General features: G+C 32.1%; 1 protein-coding gene across 1 annotated transcript in view; it reads left to right on the top strand.

The window, feature by feature from the left end:
• The first annotated feature begins 2,684 nt into the window (after window positions 1–2,684).
• The window catches only part of LOC124353034 (codanin-1), a 41,138-nt gene continuing 25,254 nt past the window's right edge, over window positions 2,685–18,568 (top strand). Inside the window, exons 1-7 of the mRNA XM_046802828.1 lie at window positions 2,685–2,867; window positions 5,995–6,068; window positions 9,099–9,279; window positions 10,995–11,451; window positions 12,396–13,255; window positions 13,374–13,679; window positions 16,163–16,418. Coding sequence (XP_046658784.1) covers window positions 2,763–2,867; window positions 5,995–6,068; window positions 9,099–9,279; window positions 10,995–11,451; window positions 12,396–13,255; window positions 13,374–13,679; window positions 16,163–16,418 — 2,239 coding nt within the window. The 5' untranslated portion in view covers window positions 2,685–2,762. The remainder of the gene's footprint in view (window positions 2,868–5,994; window positions 6,069–9,098; window positions 9,280–10,994; window positions 11,452–12,395; window positions 13,256–13,373; window positions 13,680–16,162; window positions 16,419–18,568) is intronic.

Below are 18,568 nucleotides of genomic sequence, written 5' to 3' on the forward strand. Positions count from 1 at the left end.
AAATACAACTGTCATAAGCCCAGTAATACATTTATGCTGTCTCCGTTTAATTGTTGGTTGTCCTGGCAATGTGTCTCAGGTTATGTAATTACACATGAAAGGACTTGTGCAATGGAAGATCCAGGAATGTTACTAGAAGATGTTTATGGTCAAGGTTGAGCAGTAAGGTATTTTTTAACTTTAAAAACTGTAATATTAAAATTGAGTAACACATGTTATAATGTACTCAAACTTATGTATAAAGATTCATGTTACAACATAATATTGTATGAAGTTTTAATACCTTCTGCCGCCCCAGCCACTATCAAACAATGGTACTGCAAGGGTTAGTCCAAGGATCTTCCTCTGCTCCATTTTACCTGGGTGTAGAACGGATTTTAACATTTATTGCACAGTTCGTGCACAACAGTTTTGCAAGCCATTACTTACACCGAATTTGACAATCTACCTTGCATTTGTAATATACATAATCTGAAGGATTCTCTCTGAATCCTAAGGTTGCATTGTGGTAATGGTCATCATCCAATATCATATTTGGCTAACATCAACACTTACTCCTCTGCATCCAACTTCTGATCTACTGCTGCGTCAAATGGAAAATTTGGAAGGTAACTGCATCTTTAATTATGTTTGCTAATACCTTGTAAGATATTGTCAAGTACTGCTTATAGCTTATCTTGGTTTTTGTAGTTGGGTAGGTGCACCATAAAGGACAATTACAATTTCCCATCAGCAATTTTTATTTCATTTCGGTGAGCTGAAGGATTAGTACATTTATTAATTTATGATTCGAGATCCGGAATTTCGTAAATCAGGTCCTGAGAATTCCAACATTACCCTGATTGAACGACTTGAATGTAGATTCGCAATTACTCATTGCGTGGGAGAATAACTTATGGACGGCAATGCGCTTATCTAATTAATGTTTTTGCCGGATAGTAGATAATCTGAATGACTACCAATCTCTGGCTTAAGGAATTGTAAAACCTAGATTAAATAAGACTACTTACCTAACCTAATTACGTATTAATAGTAAAAACATAACGTCTATCCCCACAACAGCAACACTCTTGTGAACCAAAACCAAGGATCCTATCGTTCTCTCTATCAGCGTAACTACATTGTTTACTGCTTCTTTAGAAACCTCCTTGATTTTGTTCTTTTTGATTCGACAAGAATTTGTTTGCTACACTATTGATATAATAGTTATACTGACTTGTATCTCCACATTGTGCTTAATGATGAATCTCCTCACATCGAAAACATCTGTGACCGGAAGGCCATTTCAACATTCTTCCAAATCTCGTATTTTGTATATGAAAGAACCATTCTTGTATATTGAATATCGCATTTTGTATATTGTACTGACCATATGTCTCATGTTAGATAGCAGTTCACAGCAACACACAGATGTCTGATAATGCTGCTCTCAACATGTATATATCAACAATCTCGGCCCGTAATACAAGACAGGCAGATGAGAGACCAAAACACTTACTTATGGTAGGCTACTATAAAACGAACTCGACAGGAAAGAAAGGGTCATCTCATTTTACAAAGATAAATCTAATTATATATAATAGCTCGTAATTATTTCTGCTTTGCTCCCTCCGCCCTTATGGGAACACTAAATGTTAGAGACAATAGCTCTTGTAGAAATTATATTTATTTTCACGTTGTATGTTAGTTTGTCTGCATTATATACATATTTCTCAAATTGTAGTTGCAAGGGGTGAGAGCAAACGCTTTAACATTTTATTTGAAGAACCGAAATCGATGTTTTAACTGAGCTATGCCTCTATACTGCTCATTACACAATAAAAATGGACATGTATTTACAGGAAATTGCGTGCACCTTAATATCCTATTGAGTTACACATATATATAAACGACATAGTTATATTTTTTCTAAAATATACACTTTCTTATATATGTGAAACCCCAAAGAAAGTGTTAAAATCGCCGTTGTCAGGTTGTTTTTGGGGAAGCCAATCCCATACAAGTTGGCAAACTTAAAATTCCTACGGATTCCGTGTCGCGAAAACGTAGGGACAGAACTAATAAGAAAATTATTTATATAATATTATTATGGGAAACCCATCATTTGGCTGGACTAAATTGGTGTAAACATTAATTTAGGACCAATAACGTAAACTAATTAAAAGAAACATAGAATTTCTGAAAGTCTGATAGCAAATGTTTAAGTTAATAAAATTGCAATTTCCGAGGAAACCATTGAAAGTCACATTTTTCCCGTATGCTTTGCCTTATCGTATAATCATTCTTCCCGTAACTGACGATCAATCTGCCCATATTTAGTTGACAAATCGGTCATTTTATTCACATTCCCCTTTAAAGTTTGGGGTGCTAATAACAATTTACATCATCAGGAATATAGTAAAGGTGGTTTTATGTTGTTGTCAGTAGTATGACTCCAGACCTATGACTTTGCGATTAAAATATAAAATAAAATAAATTACTACAATTTATAAAATGTATGGACGTATTTTGTACATTGAATACACAATCTTCAAGAACAGATTCCTTCGATAATATTACTGTAATAGGCTAAGTAAATACTACAGTGTGTTAGTAATTATAAGTAATGTATAATTAATTATATTTTAATTCTCTATGATTTTTTTCTCTCTGTTGCAACCGCGAATCCGTAAATAGCCATCACAATCAGCGGAAACAAATATGCTAGAGAACTTTGGCAATACTGCCAAGGAAATGAATGTAAATATTGGATTGTTTAGTGTATGAATGGGGTACACACAATGGCAGAAGCATTATTATTTGATATTTTGGATAATCGTGTTGACCTGGAACGTTTTTGTGAATGGATGTCAGGCAAGGAAAATAAGGTGTGTATTGTAAGAATAAGTTTACTCTTTTTATTTCATACATAACCTACAAGTTAATAAGGATACCACTATATTTTACTTCATTACTAGTGTTTCTTTGTATAGAACCCTGCTTTGTAATTTTTCTGTTTTCTAGTTTCTATATTATATTAAAAACAATATTGTATATAAAAATTATTATTGTTGTAAGTGTTTAGATGTCCCATTTTGCATCTTTTGTTGATTTTTGGAATACAGTGTAATTAAGAAGTGGAAGGATGGAAATATAAATTAAAGTGAACAAAGGCCTAACATACTAAAAATATCCTTGCCTGCAGTATAATTAGCGGCCACCTTCACAATCAAATTTTGATTAGGCCTATTGATTATAAATATCGATACTATTGAATACAACGGGTAGGGTACGATAAACGGACCCGGTTTTTTATATCGAAGAATGTAGTCTTCGATACCTAATATTCGCATCTCAAATCCTAGACTATCAATCAATATAAAAGTATCTAGGCTATAGTCCACAATAACAATCATATGTTTTAAATTAAAATATGAATTTAATATTTACAGTGATCAAACAAGTAATTATAACAAAAATTAGGAAAACTGAAGACAACCATATTTGCTCCTCTCACAGTTCCAGTTGTTTCTTTCCCACAAATTTCACATAATGGGGTTTTCTGTACGAGTCCAACATGTTGAAGCCACAAAAACAATATATTTTATTTATGTCTTATCATCTTCCAAAGCAATGTCGTGTAGTTTTCTAAAATTGCCATTTTTAATAATTAAAATTACTGATATAAAACTGAAATATTACCCTACGTGTATTATTTTAAAGTGTTTACAGATGTTGATATAGACTATTTAAGTTAATAATTCAAAATAATTAATCAGTATCGATTGATTATATCGATGGTTATGATTAAGTAATATCGTTTGCCAATTTTGATATAAAAACCGGGTCCGCTTATCGTACCCTACCCAATACAACATTTGACGTATGAATATTTATAATTAATCATTGCTAGATGTTTTTATTTCATTTACATACCGAGTAGGCTAGTGACACCAGCAAGAACAATGGTGATGAACATGTCTCAAAATATATTTTTAAACATTTAACGTTTTTAATGGTTACAAGTCATTTATAGAGAGGAGACGAAAACTAGAATGAAAGGAGAAAATCAAATAGCGTGTCGCTGCAAGTCAGAACAAACATGACGTATCAAAAAACACACAAGAAGAAACACATTTTTAATTTGTTGTTATGAATATTATTAAAAATTGTGTAGGGCTACTATTTTAGTTGGAATCAAACAAACTATGACTTTTTACTTAATGAATGCAGTTTTAACTCCTTGAGTATCTGCAGAAATGCCATTTCAGATTGGCTAAAGTAATCGTAAGTATTACACTGCTCAAAGTTTAATTATTTGGCTGCAGTATAATAAGAGGCCACCACCACAATAGAATCATATTTATGATTATCTAAACTATAGAAACAAAAATGTTGACATGAATCACCGTATAGATATTTTAAACTATAATATAATTTAACTGTTTTAAATCTAAAATATTAATAATTTATTGATGATTAAGTTATTAATTAATAGAATTCACGTAGAATATACTATCTACGTTATGTGTATCTATAAAATGTAACAAAACAAAACAGTTTAACATTTAGTTACTTTTTACTGTTTTAAGTATAAATGTGTATGACAGCTAGTGACACAACACACATACTAGCGGCCATTACTCAAATACCATATAAGTGATTGTTACATTAAAAGTATTCCTGTAACCATAAAATCATTTTTGTGGTATTTGATTTTACAATATTTGGCGATATACCTATGATGTTTGTGTAACAGATTGTCACAGGCACGTTTATCCTTCAAAGCAGTAAAAAGTAGGCCTATCAAAAATGTTCATAATAACATTCCTTCCAAGAAAAATTTTATCTCTAATACAAATTTAAATATAGCCTACCATAAACCCATGAGAAATTCTCTCTTTTGTGAAAATTCTTTATAGGCCTTTATTAACTTTAATTTAATTAATATTGCTAATCACTTAGCCTAGCTCTCTATTAAGCAATTTTCATTCTGTATAAATAAAGGTTTGAGTATAACAAATGTTTTGTGCAGAATTCATACTATTTTTCTGAGAGATCTAAGTTTAAAGTTTTACCAAGTAACTTTATGTTATAAATGAGTTCAACAAATATTTATTATATAATCATATATAGGATTTCCGATGTTTGCCTTGATTATCTATTACATTTTAATTATTACAGTACACTATGTTTCCAAGATTTGAAATAAATCCTCTTTCTCAGGAGTCAGATATGCTTAAGACATAAGGATAAACATATTCAATAACTTGACACTAATTTTGTTACATATAATAATGGCAAGTGTCTGAAATTATATTATTTTTTAACTGTGTAGCTTCTCTAGAACAAACTTTTTTGTTTCAAAATGCAGTGTAACTTATTATTTTATACTTAGTTTATATCAATAAACTACATAGTATTATTTAAGGCCTTGGACATGCAGTATTTTCAATAGAATTCCACAATTTAAAATATAATTATGTTTGTAATTTTTAATTATTTCCTGTTGTGGAAAACCTTTAGTTGTGTAAGAAGTTTACAATAAACTCGACATAATCTTATTTTATATTTATTTCTTGTTGAGTCAAATTTTTGTTTCATACATAACTTATTCATTTAAAGTCTTATAAAAGGTAAGTTTTAGCGTATAAGTAGGAAAAATTGTGTCTTCTGCTGTACTGTTTAAGTGTATTCACACTGCTTTTAATTTATGGTTAAATCTTGTATCTGTATTTTTAGTCTGTGTTGCAACAACTATAACAGATAATTGATACTTGGCTTGTAGTAACCATTTCAGTAAGATATTTAGATTTGCAGGATCACAAATGATTTAACCCAAAATTACTAGATATGTTTAAGCTCTCAGAAATTTATCTATGTTTCCATCGTACATGTTTCTAATTACCTGTAAATTTAAAAATTGTTTTGTTTCTTATTCTGTGTATGAGTAGGTCTGCACAGTGAAAAAAAGAATTTGTGATGTATTTATAAAGTTGTATTACTTTTTTACAGAATATTAGTAAATCCCTGAGCAGGGCCGATTTTGTACTACATACACTCAACCACATACAAGAAAATGCAAGCAAGTAAGTTCAAGTAGTTCTAGATAGAACAAACTATGATCATGGTTCTAGTCTAATTAATTGAGCTACACCCAGCAAGAGAAATAGAGATCTTGCTGGTCATATGATGAGCGTCTTGCCCCACAGGATCTGAATTCAGATCACAGTTAGAATATGATTTGTGTACACACTGACAAATACCACCTGAACCAGGCCTGAATTCATCTAATGTACAGTACATTCTAGACCATAAAAAAACTTTTAAAATATGCAATTCCACTGTAAGAAACATTTAGTGGTTATTGGATTATATTATTTTGTTTATAAGTTTTTATGTTTTTCTTCTCTTGTGCTGTCATTATCAATTACAGAGATGACATTTTAAAACTATTTAAATAATATTTTTACTCTTTAATAACATCTGGAAATTATTGATTTATCATTAAGTATAACATTTTTACAATAAGTCGTTCTTTAAAATATGTTTTAACAAAATCTCCGCTTCTATTAGTTGTTCTCTATATATGGACCACATACATTGAAAAGTAACAGATGTTATAGGCAGTAATAAATTTTATGTTGTAGCCAGGTTTTTCAAAAGGGGAGTTTAACTGGAAGTTGTACCTATCTAACTGAGGAATACTAGCAAGGATGATAGAGGATAGCAAGGATAAGTCATATCAAATATAGATTACCGCAAGTGTATGATTGCTATAGTGTAGATTAATTTTGGAGTCTCCATATGAGATGTAATAATGGATAGAGGGAGTGAGGAGTTTATAATCCTCCCCTTGGCTGCATTTCTATTTTGGATTGAATAATAGCATTACAGTCAAACCTGTATTAACTCAACTATCAATACTTGAAATCCTTGATCAGTCCAATATTTTTGCAAATCCCCTTGAACATTTCATAGCAGTGAATGTTGACTTTACAACTAAATATAATTCATTGTTTAAAGTTTGTTATTAACAATGGATGATTTGAAAGGATAGTAGGATTTTGGAAATTGGCCATCGTTGTTTGTGACAAAAAGGAAAACACTGTGTTTTGAGAATGAAAATCTACCCTTTTCTTCAGGAGTCAAGAACCCTAAAATGTGTAAAAAAAAACTTAAAACTAAAAAGTGTGGCTATGGATTAATTAAAGTGCCACTCAAAGGTTAATTGATATCTGGATATCTGAGTGATACACCAACAGCAGACTGGAGGGAGAGAGAGAGAATAACTTTATTTCAAAATAATCAAAAATTGAAGTGATGTCAAAACTTTACAATATTTTTAAATAATTTGTAGCAGTCAAGATACATTGCCAAAAATATCAGTCCCATTGAAAAATTTATTTAAGTTATTGTATAAAAAGGTCTCTCCAACATTCAATGATGCAGTTTATTCTTCAAAGCTCTTGCCTCCATGCTCTTGATTTCATCAGGAAGTCTGTAGTAGTTTCATATAGTAGTTTTCAGTTTCTTTATTTCAGGTGGTTTGGCGTCTTCCACCTGTGTCTATAGTAGTTTTCACCTGTTTCATTAGAGGTGGTTTGGCTGTTTTCACTTGTCACTAAGTCTTGTGTTAAGATAGATGTATTAGATAGATAGATAGATAGGTATTGCCAGCTATCTGTGTTGCTATGGAGTAGGAAAGGGAGGTTGCCTATTAAGTTGAAATTGTAAGATGGTGTATTATTCTGCTCTGGTTTCATATAGTGATTTATTAATGTAAATTAGAATAATGCTGACTATATCGGATCCATTTTGTGAGTAAGTCTTTGTGGGATGCAGCAATATACGTAAAAGACTCAATATGTCATATGAAATTGCGATAAGGCAATGTGGGAATGAGTTGTAAATGTCTTCCTTGCAAGTTGAAAACCTAACAACAAGAAAATGAGGTGTTTGTTTACATTAATATTCATGTATAGTTGACAAATTGTGACCTAATTTTGCAAGTTGTAGATTTTCAGTTTTACTGCAAGACCAGCAGTTTTATGTTATCCTTCCGTGTAAATAACTGGTTAATGTTATCAAGAGAAAGTTTAACAAGCTCTCTCTTCACAAAGCTGCTTGTAGTCATCCCTTCAGTGTTGTACTTAGGTAGAATACAGGCGATGCTCAATGTACACCTATGTGAGTGTTTTAACTGTTGAGAAATTTTTGATGTTTTTTTTTTTAAGTCATAAAATTTTGTAATTTGTAAATTCTGTCTTAATTTTTTTAATTTATTGTATTTGGTTCAAGAACTGGGAGAGAATGAACCCAGTCAAAATAAAACATACAAAAAGTGAGAAAAAAAGGGCCAAGGGAAAACTCTAAAAGTTGAGTTCTTAATATATGAAGAAGAGAGTAGATTTGAATCCTCGAAATGTAGTATTATATTTATTGTGTTATAAACATCTTAATAAGTAGAAATTTTCATTGTCTGAGACACTACTAACTCTATCTAAAACTTAAAATTTTAGCTTGATTCTAGTGGATCTCTATAGTCAAATTTCCAATAAATACAACTAAAATTCAAAGTTTCAGATAAAGCATTAGAATAAATTAACTAGTACCATTAGTAAGTAAGCTAACCATTGATATGTAAAGTTTCATGTAATAAAAAGCAAATTTCCCTCATCATATGTTACTGACTGTAAATTTACCTGTTTACTGCAGTGTACTGTCTCTTTGATGATTTGTTTTATTGTATGTGTTTGTTATTCTGATTGTCAACTATGTACTTTACTGCCAATGAAGTTTAATTTTTAATAATGTCAAGAATTGTATGTATGGAGTTTATTTAAACGAATAATTACACAAGCTTGCTGTGTAGCAACACAATCTAGAGAAGTTCAGTACACTTCTGGCCACTCAAATTCTACGATTTTTCGCTCTCAGTAACTAGAATTTTATTTACTTTAATTTTTCCCTGCCCCCTCGGGTTTAAGTTATCAAGATTTCACTGTATACCACATAGCTGTCTTTGTTTTAAATTCCAAATTTGAAAAAAAAACTTAAGGTGATAATGTTGTTAAAAAAACTTGTTTCATTAAAGCCTAATCTTCTTTCTTTTCAAGGTTTATCATTTTATCTTCTACATCGGGAAAAGAAAAAGATGTTAGTGGTACACCAGAGCAGAAGAAACCGGTAGAAAACAGTGCAAAAACGCCAGAAAATGAATTAATATCTAATCATAGGAAGCCATTTCAAGTCATTAACAGGGTAACACCACAGTCAGCTGCTCAACCATTTTCAAGGGTAAGTCTTAAATGAGGCACCTACAACAATGCTCAAAAACTACTTCATTCCATTTAAATGTGGGTCACCTGACTCACCCTTCTCCATTCCTTTCTAAATCATCATCATCATCCTCCTGCCTTAAAACCAGGTTTAATTAATTTTTGGCAATTGTATCTAAGAGACAAATTAATCTAGTTTGTCACCATAAACCACTCTTTTTTCAATTAAATTAAATATTCTTTTCATTTTTATCATTAGAAAAACTGTAATATACATTTAAATGTCTGATTAGTATTCACGACTCAACTCATAATCCTAAGAGAGACAATCAACAGCCTAGTGTAACCCTATAGACCCAGGGATGTGTTGAATAGTTGCACAGAGCATTCATTTGTCACTTTGTTATCTGGGCTGATACGGGTTAAACAAGCTAGTATATCAATTGTTTAACCCCTAACAGCATAGTGTAACCCTATAGACACAGGGATGTGTTGAATAGTTGCACAGAGCATTCATTTGTCACTTTGTTATCTGGGCTGATACGGGTTAAACAAGCTAGTATATCAATTGTTTAACCCCTAACAGCATAGTGTAACCCTATAGACACAGGGATGTGTTGAATAGTTGCACAGAGCATTCATTTGTCACTTTGTTATCTGTGCTGATACGGGTTAAACAAGCTAGTATATCAATTGTTTAACCCCTAACAGCATAGTGTAACCCTATAGACACAGGGATGTGTTGAATAGTTGCACAGAGCATTCATTTGTCACTTTGTTATCTGTGCTGATACGGGTTAAACAAGCTAGTATATCAACTGTTTAACCCCTAACAGCATAGTATAACCCTATAGACACAGGGATGTGTTGAATAGTTGCACAGAGCATTCATTTGTCACTTTGTTATCTTGGCTTATACGGGGTAAACAAGCTAGTTTATCAATTGTTTAAAGAAGGTAGTATATCAATTGTTCAAACAAGCTAATATATCATTGTTTAATCCCTAACAGCCTAATGTAACCCTATGGACACAGGGATGTGTTGAATAGTCATACAGAACATTAATTTCTCACTTTATTATCTAGCTAATAAGGGTTAAGTTTAGTGCACATAAAATAAGTTGTTGCAGCAGGTACAGATTTTTAAAATAATAATTTAAAGCTTGTTGCTTTATGTATGTATATCCGAGCTCAGAGAGCCACTAAGAGTGATCATGATAGCTCTCTCTGGCAGATTTAAGGATATCATCGCCGGTCTATAAGCTCAGGGGGCCACACTGAGTGCTATTTTCAAGTTTCTAGCTCGGCTAGCCACTACATGTGGTTCACTGTATTATTCTATTTAAAAATTCTTTATATTTATAATCTTTATCAGCTGTGGGAGGAAAGTCATGTAATTTCTCAGCTAAATAAGTAACTAAAGTTATATTTCATTATTAGTACTTATAATAGCACATTCACATTGTTTGAAGTAGATTTTTTACTTGAATGTCAGTGTTATTGTAGCGGCTGCTATAGTGTATACTATTTTATTAAAAATAGTAGGTAGTGCATTTAGTGCTATTAAGCGTCAAAGTATGGAAATAAGTCTGTTTTTTGTTAATAGTTGAAAAAATACTTGAAGCCAGTTGTATTTCTATTTTGCATATATAGTCATTCAGTGATCTTTGTTGATTGAAAAGGTTCATCATCAACACAATTAAAGTATGTACTATTTGTTTATTACATTTTTCAGTTATTGAACCACGGAAATGATACCCGGAGGGAAATGCTCAACTCCTCAATCAATTATGAGACGAGAAACATAACTACCTCAACTCCCGTACATCCTCACAGAAGGAACAGTGGAAGGGACCAGTTCCCGACTTCACCTCGAAGCACCTGCAGTTCACTCCATTCTGACCACAGCTCCATTTCGCATACTCCTCGCTCAAACAAGAGCTCAGCGAATAAGTTCAACAGTTCCAACGGTTCTCACAAGTTCTCGCCCCAGTCCAACTCTCCCTCTTTCAGCCCTACTTCCCCCCAATATGTGGAATCGTTCCCGGACTTGGGTACCAAAGGACGCTCACGCACCCCTCACTCTCCATGTCTTGCCGACTTCATTGTCACCAAGCCAAACTCACAAAAGAGTCGAAAGAGAATCAAACCTACGCAGCTGACATCAGATGCTGATGTAGGCTCATCAAACGGTAAGATGTAGCAATTGTGTTGTCATATGAACGGTTGTTCTGTTATATTTGACAAAACAAAATTATTTGCAAAAATTCTCCACTATTAACCAAGGATAATAAGGGTAGCCTTACATATAATTAAGAAATAAAATTACTTCAACAAAGGGGATAACATCAAACTCTAAATGACGCAACAAATTAAATCTTAATTTGCAAAATTTTTATGAAAGCAAACTTAAAAAATGATTTGTATAAAATGCTTTTAGTGTCAAAAGTCCATGGTAACTTGAGACAGGTTCAGTAATTTATTTTATCTTAAACTCAGGTTGTACTGTCAGCAAAAAAATGTTTTTACATTTTATTCCTCTAAATCAATTGTAAGAATAACAAAATTTTGGAGGAAACAGGATTTTGCAGACATTTACCATTGTTCAGTGATACAAAAATCATTAACACTAGGTTTTTGATCTGCAGTCTGATCTCTTACACTGAACGATGATAAATGTCCAGAAAAATCCTGTTTCATTCCCAATCTTTCCATCATCAATAACAAACTTAAAAAAAAAATTGTTTACTTGGCAAACTATGAAAATGAAATGCCTATAAATATTAATTTTGGCAGTACATTTGTTTTTGAGCTCCTAAATCTACAAGCTCAAGATTCAAACACTTACAAAAAGCATTGCTGTATCATCATGGGTTGTAACACATGTTTTTCCATTTGTGATCATTTATTTTTCCACTAATGTGTTATTGCTCTATCATCATGGGTTGTAACACATGTTTTTCCATTTGTGATCATTTATTTTTCCACTAATGTGTTATTGCTCTATCATCATGGGTTGTAACACATGTTTTTTCATGTGTGATAATTTGTTCTTCCACTAATGTGTTATTGCATATGATTTTGTGACTTAGCATAAAAAAATTGTACTCACCAACATTATAAACTTTTTTTACAGATTCCAAACAGTCAAACAAAAATTTTGGAGTTGTAAATCGTCCATTTGTTCCCCTCACTTCACCCCAACATTTGCAGACAGAAGTGAAAGAAAAGTCAAACTTTGAAGAGGAACGAAGTTTGTTGAAACAAAAACGATCAAATTTTGAAAATGCTTTACAACCAACCCAGCCATTGCAAAATGGCTTGTTATCAGAAAGTGTTACTGAGTTAAAAGGACTGCTGGTCAGTGTTCAGAATGAGCAGATGATTCCAAAGCAGATTCTCGCTAGGCCACCTAATGCTGTTGCAAGTCCATCAGCTAATATTATTCCTGGTTCGGAGAATTCAGTGGAACCAGATCCAAGTAAAATTGTATGTGCAGACAAGTTATTGAGGCTTGCCACAGTGTACAGCGCGTGTTTGGACTCAAATTTAGTGCCGAATATCACCACAGAACTGTACTTCATTTTCACGCTTTTGACTTTCAGTTACAAGTCTCAGATCAAAGTCCCGGTGAATGAAAACCACAAAAATAAGATCTGTGAAGTAGCAGCAGACTCTGTCAAAAAGGGTAAACAAAATAAAGCCTGCATTGTGCCTTTTCAACAGTTGTGCTTAGACGAAACAATAAACAATCCTGCAACGAATATTCCTCTAGAAGAAAACTGTCAACTGAAAGATAAGGATGGGATTCATCAAAAGTCCGTTTTAAGTTCAGCGCAAAATTGTGTGATGTTTGCTGCTGTAATGATAGAGAAACAGATACATTTAGTACAGTACTTGGACAAGAGTGTGATAAGACTTCTTCTGGAGAACGCAAGATTGTCTTTGTTCTTACCGCATTTTATTCCACATCTAACACACATACTAGAAACAAAGGTTGGTTTTATTTTTTTTCTACATCTAGTTCATTGTATGGTAGATTTAGATTAAGTTGTTCAACAGTATTGTTGTATCTTTTTATAGATTAATCATTTTAGTGTATATTTATTTCTAGGAGGTGACTGAATCCCGAAGCACATTGGCAAGGAAGCCTTTGGTTTTATCGAACCGGCCAGTTTTATACAACACCGAAACAGATACCGAAAGTAATTTCTCCTCGAAAAACAATTTCTTCTCATTTAAAAAACAAAGAGATGGCTTCTACGAGATTCTTCATGAATGGCGGACAAAAAACAATGACAATTTTTGGACGTCTAGCAGATTTCCAAGGATTGTTACGCGTCTCTTGGAACTCTCGTGTGATCCAGTGAACATGATGCATCTAGCAAGGCTGTTCTGTGCTCAGTTGACCAGTTCAAGTGTAAGTATCTGTACCTATGTAAAGTCGAGCTAGCAAAATCCTATCATTCTTATGTTGATAATATATATCACCATTTTTTTCTCAAGTGATAAGGCTTAATCCTAGTAGTGCCAATCATTTTACTTTTAAGTGACAGTTTGTTTTGAAAGTGTAAGGTTACAAAATAAATCAAACCTCCAAGGTTTCAAAGTTGTTAAATTGTGTTGCAGCAATTATGATGTGTTATTCATCATATTTTTAAGATAATTACAGAAAACAACATTCTGGATTGATGATTTTTGGTACAATTATTATATTTAAAAATATTTGTTACCTCCCTTCAAAAAAAAAGGTTAAAAATAATTTACAGTAATTGAATGGAATCCAAAATTTAAAATATTTGTATTTCTAAAATTTTAAAAATTTTAAGTAGCCTAAAGTTTCCAAAATTTATGTTGTTTTTGAAAATCTGTAGGATTGTATATACGAAAGGATACTAAAGCTATTTAAAAAAAAGGTTTAGCAAAACAATCAGTCCTTCAATAGTTAAATCTCCAGTTTTTAAAATAGGAAGTTGGCAAAAAATAAAAATTCACAGGTGAGTCTATACTATCACCTTGTGCAATATTAACATCCTGACAGTTGTTGTGTATTTTGACACTAAATTTGGTAGGATAAACTCCAGTATTTGTGAAAACTACCTTGAATAGAGTCAATACACATACAAATGATGTCTACAATGTCTCTTTTAATATCAGAGAGAATGTGAATAACAGATAAGATACTATATTGACCTAGTTTGATTTCCTGTCTTCAAAAATAGTTCAAAACGATAATATTCATTTGGTGAAACCTGTCATATCTCAGGCCTTGAAATGCTTGAGGGAAGCTGATCATATCCTGCCATTAGAACTGCAACAAAAATGGACGGACGGATAAGTCTCAAATATTGATTCCAGTTAATGATTCTCATATATAAATACCTAACAATACTTAAAAGTTATTTACAGAAATAAATCTTCAAAAGAATACAAGGTTAAACCTAATAAGTAATTTTTAGGTACTTTATTAAAAAAAATTTCTTAACTTTACTCATTTTGTTATAATTAAATTGTATATTGTGAAAAAATAAATTTAAGTCATTATATAGCAAAAAAAAACAATTTGATTTATCTGTTTATCAAATAAAAAAATTGAGTTTGATTTTCAATAACTACCAAAAATAAGAATAAATTACCTGTGGAAAATGGTATTTATTAGTTCTACATTTAATTCTCTATAACTGTATAAAATTTGAAAGCCCTGGAATAAAAAACAAAAAGTTTGTAAATGAAATAAATTTTTCTGTAACACTGGTTAAAACACACTTTTCAGCATTAGCCTAACATATAAAACCTTATAGGCTACTAAGGATATTATTCATATTAGTCAACTTACCCATATGAAAATGAGGCTGTTCTTCAGATCAAAAACACTGTTTTTATACACTTTACAATATTTACAAAACGACTAGAATTCCTTAGCCTAGTCCTATTTACACTTATGTTTCACAAGACAAAGAGAGTGGCAGCCCTCCTTGCAATTAGAACATACAGTTCAGACAATTGGTTATTCACAATAAATAGTCACTTATAAAAACTTAACTGAATACGCTGAACTCAATAGAAGAACAACAAACCACATGCGAACTCGGCATTTTCTGCCGGCTGCCGTAAACAAACACAGCTGACAACATTACAATGCAACATGGCCGTAAATATTTTTTTTCTCGAAGCTGATGATTCAAAAGACGTTTAAAATTTGATATCATAGTAAGAAACGTACAGGGAATAGAAAAATAGTATATTTATTCCATATAGGAGATTAAAATATCTCTTAAAAAATATGAAAAGTCCGCCGGTGATTAACCAGACGGTTGGCCCTTTTCGCATAGTTCACTGCCGGCGATAAATCAGACGGCTGGTCCTTAAAGGGTTAAATATATCAGAATTTAATGTTTGTCAGAGAAAATATCAACACCTTTATCTCTCATGAGTTAGTACATGATTACAACACTAGGTTTCGATGTAATCTTGTAGCATCTCAAGTGAGACTAACTCAGACCTATAATAGTTACAATTCCCAACAAACTAGATTATTCAAGAAACTACAATTAGCTGTAAGAGAACTACCAATTAATAAGTTTAAATTAAGGATTTCAACTTGGCTTAAGACAAAAGTTTTTTACTCTGTTGTTGAGTACATGAAATGCAACATGTTTGATCTGTTACAAAATACATGTGGATCAAGTTCTTTACTCCATCTAATAGACACAAAATTGATTAAAGTTCCTCAAAGTAATTTTTTCAGTATTGTTTTAAGTTTCATTTGCTATGCTTTTATATTAATTACATTGATATTAACAGTATTACATTATTAACAGTATTATTAATTTGTAAAAAGTGGCTTTTCTGCTGAAATTGAAATGAAATAAGCAGCTTTGTCGAGTGACTTTTTTTGTGCAGAGTGAAAAAACCAACAGTGAATTGGAGCTACCTGGAGTGACAAAGGACAAGCTTTTTCGGCTGGAGGCACGGTTGAGCCAGCCCCAAATGTCTGCTAGAGGTCCTCGACCTCCCCCCCAGTTCCCTGGGGAACAGCAGTTCTACCAACAATTCTTGGAGGTAGCAGAGGGCTCCCCCCTCCTGGCCCATGTTATCGACTGCCTCTTACACCGAATCTGTCTCCTCGATAGCACCTCTTTCTTTGTCGACGGTTTCAGTAAGTCAAAAACCCTTTTTCTCACTTCTTCACTATTTCACTACTGGACTACAACTATCACCATATACACGGTTACATTACTGCAGTTGGTTAAATTATAAGTTGTACTTAGTGTGCTAAGTTTAATCTAAAATAAAAATTCATGTACAGTAAAACCTCGATTATTAGAAATAATAGTGGCTGAACAATTTTCTGATAACCGAAAGTCCCGATAATACAGGGGTTATGTTAATATGAAGAACTTTTGGGAAATATAGGGAGGTATAATCAAATTATACATTACTGTATTATTTTATAACAAGTACAGAACAGGAATAATATTTTACAAAACATTTACAATCAACTGAATATAAACTTATTTCTTCTTCAAAAAGATCTGAGGCAACAGAGAACAAAACGGAATTTTCCACTGTAAGACAAGCACTAGGCGATAATGGGGAGACAGGTTTTGCTGCTGCCAGCAGAATTATTGAGCGCGGCACTGACATTTCAAGACAAGATGTGGAAGGGGTGATGGCGTTAGTGTGGGGGCATGTAGAGATGAAAGGATGGTCACTCATCTACTGACAGTACTGTTATGAATAGTGCGTGGCTCGTGGAAGCTCGGATAGTATTGAGGAGGGTTTTTTATTGCTCTTTTTTGTAAACATCGGCGAGGTGGTTGAGGTATTATCCTCCATTGACAGCCACCGCAATAAATATTTTGAGTGCTATCAATATAATATTGGGGTTGCCGCTTGTCCAAATTATTTTTCCTTACTATAGCTTTTCGATTCAAGGCTACTACAGTAGTACTGTTTTCACTACTTTTTAGGTCATTTCTAATAACCTGGGTTTCCAATAATCGGAGTTGTGCTATATCCGGAAGAAAAATTTTTCATGATAGGATTTGGATGTGACTGCATAGTCTTTAGGACTAGAGTAGATTTTCCAAACACAAAACTTTTACCAATTTATTATTAATTTTAAAAATTTGTATTTTATTGTTTTTATGCATCAAGTAAACAAATATTATTAAATTTTAAAATGTAATTATTTAGAGATAGTCAAGCAGAATGTTATAGTAAAACTGCTAATAAGAAATGATAATGATGATTATTAAATTTTTGTAAGGAATAAGTATTCAGACCTATGTGGAATTATATATATATATATATTGTATTCAAGTATACTCATGTAGAATCTAGAACCTTTTCTTTATTGACCATACCTCTTCAGGAGGAATGTTGAAGTTTACATTGTGGAACAGTTGATTTATCTTGTGTTTTCTGTTTGCTGTGATTGTTAAAAATGTTCATTCAGAGTTGATATTTACCAACTGTGAGGTCTGTTCTGTTTTTGAACAGAAAAAACATCAACCAAAATTCAACGTAAATAAGAGAGATTAAAGTGGAATTAGACTTGTGCAAAACTTTTTTGTGTATGAATTCAAAACTAAAATTAAATACTCTATTGTACTGTCTGTGCTCCGTAATACTTGATAGGTTTTTAGTACAATTTAAAAATTAAATATTATAAAGTTTAGATGGTGGAGGAGAAAACATTGAGCTGCATGCATTGAGCTGACTTACGTCTGGTTTACTTATCTTCAGTTTTAAAACATTTCCCGGTATTAGGAGTGAAACCAATTTTGAATTGGGCATTTCGGATGTTAATTTACATTTGCATGAATGCAACTTCCATCTCTCCCAACTTATATAAGTGGTATGAAATATATTAATAATATCGACTTGAATTGATGACAAATAATAACAATATAATTAAATTATGCTAACTGAAATGTTCCAAAAATTTGAAAAGACACATTAAGTATTACTAAATGATTATAAAATATTTAATTTGAAAGGGGGAAGTTACTAAATTAACCACTAATTAACTGAAAAGCAAAGTTAAATTACTGATTATTTTCTGCTTGACTGAACTATTGAATGAACAAGTTATTTGTTGGAATTACTTGTCTAACAATTTTAATTGCACAATTATATGAGAAAATTAATTCATGTGCGTTAATTAATTGGTTTTAAATCCTCTAGTAACTTTTTATAACTGAGTTCTCCCTTTTATGTATTACAGTACCTTAAAATCTTAAACTCATATAGTTCTCGAGATACTCTGTGTGACAGAGACAGAGTAATTTCACCCACCTGAAT

The sequence above is a fragment of the Homalodisca vitripennis genome, chromosome 1 (genome assembly GCF_021130785.1).
Source record: "Homalodisca vitripennis isolate AUS2020 chromosome 1, UT_GWSS_2.1, whole genome shotgun sequence".
NCBI lineage: Eukaryota > Metazoa > Arthropoda > Insecta > Hemiptera > Cicadellidae > Homalodisca > Homalodisca vitripennis.